Source organism: Clupea harengus, unplaced genomic scaffold (genome assembly GCF_900700415.2).
Source record: "Clupea harengus unplaced genomic scaffold, Ch_v2.0.2, whole genome shotgun sequence".
In the NCBI taxonomy this organism is placed as follows: Eukaryota; Metazoa; Chordata; class Actinopteri; order Clupeiformes; family Clupeidae; genus Clupea; species Clupea harengus.
Window position 1 is genome coordinate 21,940 of NW_024879636.1, and position 10,096 is coordinate 32,035.

Genomic DNA, 10,096 nt, shown 5'->3' on the forward strand with positions numbered 1-10,096 from the left:
GGTGATCCACGCTTCTCCCTTTTGACGTAGGACGGGCACGCGCAATTGCCCTTATAAATTTAGCCTGGTTCAAATTAGCGACATGGTTAGACCGCGGATAAGCCGTCGACAAGCCGATATATCCTGTCCTCAATCATCTCGATAATTCTAACGGGCTAATAGGACAATTGATTAACTTAACTTAATCCCTTACGAAGAATAGACCCCAGGTCAACAAGGAAGCACATGGCATTACAAACAAACACAGGAAGCACATGGCATCACAAACAAACACAGGAAGCACATGGCATCACAAACAAACACAGGAAGCACATGGCATCACAAACAAACACAGGAAGCACATGGCATCACAATCAAACACAGGAAGCACATGGCATTACAAACAAACACAGGACAGAACATGGCATCACAATCAAACACAGGAAGCACATGGCATTACAAACAAACACAGTACAGAACATGGTGGCCAGAGTCCCTTGGCTAGCAGAGGGGATGCTAACAATTACAGCACAGAACAGACAGAACATATGCACACCAAACAATCTTAGAGGAAAGGAAAAATAACATCTGGATACATCTGCATCATGAAAGGCACATGATGCAGGTTTTTTAGCAGGTTTTGATGTATGGTTTTGGAATAAGCAAATCTTTTGTTTTCATACTCCACTCAGTCACTAGGTTACTCAGATAGGCTGTAAACCTTGTTTTACAGCACAGTGTTGTCAAAGTACATCAGTTAGCAAGCTGGATAGTTTTATCAGGGTCAACTACGCTTTTGTTGAAAGTTTTGCTCCCTAGTTAAAGACAATACTTCTCACTTTGATTGTCCATCCCCAGTGGCAAAATGGAGGAATATAAACCAGATGCTGTCAGTGGCCAGAGTCAACATGGTGATCTGAAGCACATATTCCAGGTATGATGCAAACATTTAATGCAGTGCTGCTATGGCTTTTTGAAAGAAAATATATATTTTTTTCCAATTCAAGATTGACCATAAATATAGTTATAGTTATTTATACGTTTGATAATTAGGCCCGTTATGGCATGGTTATGTTGTCCTGGTTAATGTCAAGCTGTCAACAATGAAATCCCAAACAATGTCAACTTTCCATTAAAAATGACATAGTTGACCAAATGCCACTTAATGACAACAGTCATAAATATCATAAAAACTCCTTTATGTTCATGATGGGAGTCATGTTATGGTTATGACATGTCATGTCAGACTTATGCCCACCCCTTCACATAAAGTGTTACTGATTTTTCTTAAAAATTAAAGTTATTGGTACCACTTTACAATAAGGCTCCCCTTTTAAAGGTTTATAATTAGGTTATTAATTAGGTTGTAAGCACTTTGTAAGTCACTAATAAGCCAATATAAATGAGTTATAACAAAGTTTTCATACATCGATGCGGGCTCACTATTTGGCAAGATCCCCCATCTTGGCAACCCACTGTCCATCCCTTAACTGGCTATACTATTACTACATATACTACTACTACTATATACTATACTATACTTAACTGGCTATACTATTCCATTTGTGACGTCGGCGCCAGAGATATGGCTGCCGTAGCTCAGTGTCCTCCTCAACTCTACACTTTTTTCATCTTTATACTGTTATTTTCACATGTATTAACAACGTATCAAACGCTAATCACGTACGACAGAGAGGCTTTACTGAATATCAGGCTGAATTTACAAATTACAAACGCATCTTGGGACTTTCACTCCGTTAGTTACCAGAGTTGTTCACCTGGCTGTTTACCCTGGATACCCATAAAAAGACGCCGCCGGAGGAAAAGGGGGACACGAGCCGGGACCCTGGTGAAATTAAGGAAACGACAGCACCGTCCTCCGCTTCCTAGTATCCACTTGACAACAAGCTGGATGAATTAAGAGCCAGGTTGGCATTTCAACGAGATATTAAGGACTGCAATGCATTTGTATTTACGGAGACCTGGCTGGACCCCTCAATTTCAGACTCTGTCATCATACCCGGTGGCCTCTCCATTCATTGGCAGGACAGAACATTTGATTCGGGCAACAATAGAGCAGTTGGTGTGTGTATCCTGATTAACAACCAGTGGTGTGTGGATGCGCAAAAAACATCGTCGGGCTGCTCACGTGACCTCGAACATCTAATGGTCAAGTGCAGACCATTTTATCTGCCCAGGGAATTATCTGCAGTTGTTTTCGTCGCTGTTTACGTTCCACCCCAAGCTGAAACCAAACAGGCTATGGATGAACTGTATGAAATCATTGATCGGCAGGAAACTCTACACCCAGAGGCTGCATTCATTGTGGCAGACGACTTCAACAAAGTTTTACCGAAGTATCACCAACACGTTAACTTTCCAACTCGAGGTGAAAACATCCTGGATCACGCCTACTCGCCGTACAGTCATGCCTACAAAGCCCGCCCCCGCCCTGCCTTCGGCAAATCGGATCATTCCTCTGTTCTCCTACTACCATGCTATAGGCAGAAGCTGAAACGTGAAAAGCCTGTGATTCGCTCAATACAACAATGGACAGAGCAGTCAGATGAGTCACTATGTGACTGTTCTTAAACAACAGACTGGGGAATTTTTCGGGATGCCGCTGTTAACATCCATGAATACACTGAGTTTGTATTAGGCTATATATGTAAGTGCTTTGATGAGTGAATGGAGAAGTGTCTTCAGCACTCAAAGCCCGTACAGCAGCCTTTCATTCTGGAGACCCTTGTGAGTACAAAATAGCCCGATATGAACTCAGAAAAACCATAAAGCTGGCAAAGAGACAGTACAGAGAGAAAGTGGAGTCTTATTACACAGGATCCAACACCAGAGACATGTGGAGTGGGTTGAAGACTATCACAGATTATAAAGGAAAGAGCCATCAAGCAGAGGTCTCTGCTTCTCTTGCAGAAGAGCAGAACACCTGTTATGCTCGATTTGAGTCTCACACCAGGTCAGAAGTACTGCTGGAGCAAGACAGCTGCCCTCTCCAGGTATCTGTGACTGATGTGTGCAAGTCATTCAGGAGAGTGAATGTGCATAAAGCTCCAGGACCTGACAACGTCCCTGGCCGTGTTCTCAAGGTCGGTGCTCCTGAACTGGCAGAGGTGTTCACTGACATCTTTAACCTCTCCCTGTCCCAGTCTGTCGTCCCCAATAGCTTCAAGAGGGCCACCATCATCCCAGTCCCAAAGAAACCATCAGTGAGCTGTCTCAATGATTACCGCCCTGTCTCACTCACCTCTGTTGTGATGAAATGCTTTGAGAGGTTAGTCAAAGACCACATTACATCCTGCCTGTCACCTGCATTAGACCCACTGCAGTTTGCATATAGGCCGAACAGGTATACAGATGATGCTGTAGCTTTAAACACTGCTCTCTCTCACCTGGATCAGAACAACACGTATGTGCGGATGCTCTTAATCAACTTCAGCTCCGCCTTCAACACCATAGTACCATCCAGGCTCATCATGAAACTACAGGACCTGAACATCAGTCCCTCCATGTGCAGCTGGATATTGAACTTCCTGACAGACAGGCCACAGGCAGTACAGCTAGCTAACATCACCTCAACCAGTCTAACACTCAGCACTGGTGCCCCACAGGGTTGTGTCTTAAGCCCACTGTTGTACTCCCTGTTCACCTATGATTGTGCAGCCACTAACAGCTCCAACACCATCATTAAGTTTGCTGATGACACCACCATTATCAGTTGCATCAAGAATGGTGATGAGTCTGTCAGAGGTGGCAACAATTACATCCTGGTGTCAGGATAACAGCCTGCTGCTTAATGTAGCAAACTACAGGCGGCTGCAGGGAGAACATGCACCCATTCACATCGGGGGCACAGCTGTGGAGAGAGTCAAAAGTTTCAGATTTCTTGGTATCAACATCAGTGAGGATCTGAGCTGGACACACCATATTGGTGTGGTTACAAGGACAGCGAAACAGAGGCTCTTTTTTCTGCGGCGACTGCGGAAATTTGGTATGGACTGCACTATACTGACCAATTTTTACCGCTGCACCATTGAGAGCATACTGACTAGTGGCATTGCAACATGGTTTGGCAACAGCACTGCGCAGGACAGGAAGACACTACAAAGAGTGGTCAAATCTGCACAGCGTATTACAAGGACTGCATTACCATCCATTCAGGACCTTTACAGCCAGCGCTGCAGGAGAAAGGCCAAGCGGATCATTTCTGACCCTAGTCATCCCTGCCACAGTCTTTTCTCCCTCCTGCCTTCTGGAAGGCGATACAAGAGCATAAGGTCCCGTACCAGCAGATACAGGGATAGTTTTTACCCACATGCCATCAGGATGCTGAACTGTCCTTGATATATCTTTTTGCACTACAACTCTTTTCTCTTTTTTCTACCCTTTTTCTCCATTGTCCAGTATTTCATTTATTTATTTAAGTTGAACGGACATTGAGCACAAAGAATTTCATTACTGATAAATGCTGTTTATGAGTATATGATAATAAACTTGAACTTGAACTTGAACTACTAGCCCATTGCACACTCCCTACCATTCACGTGTTTCCGTTAGGTACTGGGTACTACCCCACTCCTTTTGAACGTGTTCTCCCTATGTGATTTGTGTATGTTGTGTCTGGATGCTACTGGATGTCCTAAAATTTCACTCGGGATTAATAAAGTATCCATCCATCTATCCATCCATCCATCCAAGATCAAGTTACTGCTTACTACTCATTAATCTTACTAATGAGTTACTAATGTTTATAACTGGCAAAAGGGAGCCTTATTGTAAAGTGTGAAACACATCACCATATATTAATGAGTTACTAACATTTATAACTGGCAAAAGGGAGCCTTATTGTAAAGTGTGAAACACATCACCGTTCATAAATAAGTTTCTAACATTTACATTTACCTAATATAAGTTTTTTTACATGGAATGGAAAGTAAGATGCAACAGATACAAGCAAAAATAATTGATTCACACACGTTGAAAATCAACACTCAAAATAATGAAACCGTTGAGTACAAGTGATGCTTATATTTAGACATAAAAGCTTTACGCAGACATCAATTAAACACTTGGAAATAAATAATGAGATTCAGACTGGAAAGGCTTTTCGTATATATCCTTGAACAACCGTGAACTTGTATTGCCCCTTTAAGGAACTTGATCCTGATTTGTATATATTTAATCTTGTTCTATGCGGTTATTTTTAAATTTGATCATAGGCTCCACCGTCTGTCTCATGTAAGAAGGGCTCAGTCCTTTTTTCCATTCCTTTGTTCATTTGTAATGTTCTGCAACATTGTAGTCATGGGTTACATAAGGATCCACTGTCTGTCTTAATGTTCTGCACTGGTCATGCAGTAGTTTTTAATCTCATTACACTCCCAGGGTCCAGCTGACATGTTGTACTTTAGATGCAACTGTAGTTTACATCTCTACCCTATATATAGTTCATTCAGCAGCATGTTTCTACAGTGTTCTTAAAACACCACAACAAATCCAATACCAGCCATGATGATATATACGCATATACCATATTAATATATGTGGAGGGTTAGCTACCTGGCATTCTGTTATTATTTGCTGTCTCACTCTTTCACAGAGGCCTTTTAATATTGTAATGACACTAATGAATTTAGTGTAATAGAATATGTCATACTGAGAATCATTAAGTAATAGAACATGACTTTGTACTTACAGTACATATACAAGATTTAGGGTTAAGGTAAATGTAAATAGTCTATTAGTGGTCTGTAATGCAATGGGCTGCAGAGCGTTACCAGCTATTTGTACTTTAGGTGTTAGAGGAGAAGATCATCACCTTTGTGAAGAATGAGCTGAAGAGATTCAAGAGGATGCTGAGTCCAGATTACCAAGGAAACTTTGAGAGTAAAGAGGAAGATGAGAGTGATGCCAGAGAAGGGGCTCTGAAGATGGCACTGCACTTCCTTAGGAATATGGAGCAGCAAGATCTCGCTGACAAACTGCAAGAAAGTAAGAATTTTTCTTTTATTTACATTTGCATCAATTAGCTAGATTACAAAAGAACAGCTATTGTTTGTCCTCCGTGTTGGTGCCTTGCAAAACATTTTTATGTTTTATTTTGATTTTTTTAAATAGATGAGTTGGACGTAGTTTGTCAGACTGAGCTCAAAAGTAATCTCAAGAACAAGTACCAGAGTGTTTTCGAAGGAATACCCAAGCAAGGAAGCTCTGATCTTCTAGAAAAGATCTACACAGAGGTCTACATCACAGAGGGAGGAAGTGGAAAAGTAAATGAAGAGCATGAAGTCAGACAGATTGAGTTAAAATCCAAGAGACCAGCTGGACAGGAGACATCAATCAAATGCAGTGACATCTTTAAACTCTTACCTGGCCAAGTCAAACCAATCAGAAGTGTTGTCACAAAAGGAGTTGCTGGCATTGGAAAAACTGTCTCAGTTCAGAAGTTCATCCTGGACTGGGCAGAGGGAAAAGAAAACCAGGATATCCACTTCATATTTCCACTACTGTTTAGGGAGCTCAACCTCATGAGAGAAAAACAGCTCTCTTTGATGGATCTCCTCCACCACTTCTTCACAGAAATAAAGCAGTCAACTTTTCTAAGCCAAGGGAAGTGCAAAGCATTGATCATCTTCGATGGTCTGGATGAATGTCGACTCCAACTAGACTTTCAGAATAATGAAAGTTTGACTGATGTGACAGATGATGTCTCATTGGACGTACTCCTGACAAATGTCATCAAGGGTAATCTGCTCCCCTCTGCTTTACTTTGGATTACCTCTCGACCAGCAGCAGCCAATAAAATCCCACCTGAGTGGGTTGACCGGGTCACAGAGGTACAAGGGTTTAATGACCCACAGAAGGAGGAGTACTTCAGGAAGAGGATCAGTGATCAGAATCTTGCCAGCAAAGTCATCTCTCACATCAAATTATCAAGGAGCCTCCACATTATGTGCCACATACCAGTGTTCTGCTGGATTGCTGCTACTGTGCTTGCGGTGATTCTTGGCTCTTCAGGAGGTGGACAGATTCCAAAGACTTTGACAGAGATGTATACCTATTTCCTTATTTTCCAAACCAAACAGAGGAGCCTAAAGTTTAAAAATGTGCATGACCTTGATCCACAGTGGAACCAGGAAGTTATCCTTGGTCTTGGAAAGTTGGCATATGAACAGTTAGAGAAGGGTAATCTGATTTTTTATGAAGAAGACCTAAATGAGTGTGACATTGATGTCAAAGAGGCAGCAGTATGCTCTGGCATCTGCTCCCAGATCTTTCGAGAAGAATCAGGGCTTTATCAAGGAAAGGTTTTCTGCTTCGTGCATTTAAGTGTCCAGGAGTATCTTGCAGCTTTATATGCTCTTCTGATGTTAATAATGAAAAGGAAAGACCTAATTTCTCCAAAGCAAGTCCTCAGAAAAGGCTTTCAGCTTTGGGAAAGGAGATCAGTGCACAAATCCATGATCATCTTACACAAGAATGCCGTGGACAAAGCTTTGGAGCATGAAGATGGACGCTTTGACCTATTCCTCCGTTTCCTTCTTGGCCTCTCTCTGGAGACTAACCAGACTCTCCTGCATGGCCTACTACAGAGAGGACGAACTACGAAGGGCAATGAAGAAGCAATCAGTTACATTAAGAAAAAGATCAGGGAGGTTCCTTCATCAGAAAGGGTCATCAACCTCTTCCACTGTCTAAATGAACTCAATGATCACTCCTTAGTGGAAGAGGTCCAGAGGTTGCTGAGTGCTGGGACACTTTCTGGAGCTGAACTCTCACCTGTCCAGTGGTCAGCTCTAGTGTTTGTGCTGCTGACATCAGAACAGAACCTGGATGTGTTTGAGTTGAAGAAGTACATCAGATCTGATGAAGGTCTCCTAAGGCTGCAGCCAGTTGTGGAGGAATCTCAAAAGGCTCAGTAAGTATGATGGCAGTCTATATTCTCAAGATGGGAGGGGTTAATGACTCTAGCTGTGTTTCCATCTTTTTAATGCACATTTTGACCATTCGAATAATAAACCTTGACTAGAAACACTTGAAATTCATATAAAATTTTCGAATGCAAATAAACATGTGATTGACTAGAGGGGGTGGATTATCTCACTATTGGCATAGGGTATAATGTGACTAGGTTTGAATTCAATCAGCATTTGTTGCAATTTAATCACGTTTTCCTATTAAAGTTGCCCTGACAACCGTTTTGATCCCACAGCTTTTCACAACTCCCCCATTGATTGAGTGTCCATTTTGAATTCTGATATGTTAAGAAACATTTTGTCTGATTTTTTTTATTGGTTTAGAAGCACAACACTAATATACAGACAGCAGCATTGTCCTTTTTATTGAGCTTATAGTCACTGGCGGCTGTTTTCCCCTTAAGGCTCAATAGCTGTGGGCTCACTGAAAGGAGCTGTACAGCACTGGCATGTATCCTCAGCAAACCATCTTCAAAACTGAAAAGTGTGGATCTCAGTGACAACAGTATTGGAGATATTGGGGTCCAAGAACTCTGTAGTGGACTGGAGAACCCAAACTGTGAACTGGAGACACTCAGGTAAGACATTTTGATTCTTCAGTATTCCTTAATAATTCGTTTTGGGAGACATTTTGTACATTTGAATACGCTTTTTTAAATTTTCATGTAAAGTTTCAGACACACATATACACTTGAAGATCCTCCCTTTCAATGATAAAAGCTCACTGAATGAACTGCAAAAGTTGTCTCATTTTATGAAACTAATATCAAGTACATTTTGGGACAAATGCTCAGATGGAAATAAAATGTCAAGATTATCATATATATTAAGTATATTTATATTTAGACTCCTGAAATTATGATTATTAAGTCATTGTCTACTGTGGTAAGTGTTATTATAAATGGAAGTGCTAACAGTAAACTGATGTTAAATATGTTCACACACATTCACACTTACAAACACCCTTACTTGTAATCACACAAAAAACACAGATGATAACACAAATGCACACACTCATGTATACAACTTAAAAATGCACATACACAATACAATAAAATATGTTTAATTATTCATACATTCCTTTTCAAAGGAAATTAATAATATGTTTCCCTTTCTCTCTACAGCCTGTTAAACTGCAGTATTACAGAGCAAGGCTTCAGTTCTCTTGCATCAGCACTGATATCAAACCCCTCACACATCAGAGAGCTGCAGCTGAATGGGAGTAAAGCAGGAGACTCAGGAGTGAAGCATCTTTCTTCTCTTCTGGAGGATCCCAACTGTAAACTGGAGAAACTAGAGTGAGTATCACAACAACATTTTTGCTATTTTGCACTTCTGGTTGGATGCCAAACTGCATTTCGTTGCCTCAGTACTTGTACTCTGTGCAATGACAATAAAGTTGAATCTAATCTAATCTAAAACAAGACCAAATACTGAGTTGCTATCAGTGAATTTGGCAGTGATGGTGAACGGTCATGATCTTCACATGTAAAGGGTCACTATTAATTCAGCAGTAAACACTTCTTATCATTCTCATTTTCCATCTGTATTACACACACACGCACACGCACACACGTGCACACAAAGACACACATATACACACACTTACAAACACGAACACACACTTACAAACACACACACATACACATACACACTTACACAAACACACACATTTACTTACAAACACACAGACACACACACTTACACACACAGACACACACACTTACAAACACACAGACACACACCAACACATATATTTACACACACACATGCACACACAAACACACACACAAACAAACGTACGCACACATATATCATTTTTTTTATCATTGTACACTGGAGAAACTAGAGTGAGTATCACTAGACCAAATACTGAGTTGCTATCAGTGAATTTGACAGTGATGGTGAACTGTCATGCTCTTCACATGTAAAAGGCCATTATTAATTGAGCAATAAACACTTCATATCTATCTATCACTTCTTGTCCATCTTCATAAGACAAACTCATTACACACACACACACACAACCACACACACACACACACACACACACACACACAGAGAGAGAGAGAGAGAGCGAGAGAGAGAGAGACACACACACTTGCACACACTTAGACACACTTAGA

The 10,096-nt window shown here is 41.1% G+C and overlaps 1 protein-coding gene and 1 long non-coding RNA gene across 2 annotated transcripts; both read left to right on the top strand.

The window, feature by feature from the left end:
• The first annotated feature begins 874 nt into the window (after positions 1–874).
• On the top strand, positions 875–5,865 carry LOC122129342. The gene is made up of 2 exons (XR_006151764.1): positions 875–913; positions 5,790–5,865. It is a non-coding gene; the product is annotated as an uncharacterized LOC122129342 (long non-coding RNA).
• Positions 5,866–5,924: 59 nt separating this feature from the next.
• Positions 5,925–8,585, top strand: LOC122129344 (NLR family CARD domain-containing protein 3-like). Its single transcript, XM_042704333.1, has 3 exons — positions 5,925–5,985; positions 6,112–7,912; positions 8,375–8,585. The coding sequence occupies exons 1-3, from the start codon at positions 5,925–5,927 to the stop codon at positions 8,550–8,552; spliced, it is 2,040 nt and encodes a 679-aa protein (XP_042560267.1). The 3' UTR covers positions 8,553–8,585.
• The last annotated feature ends 1,511 nt before the right edge of the window (positions 8,586–10,096 follow it).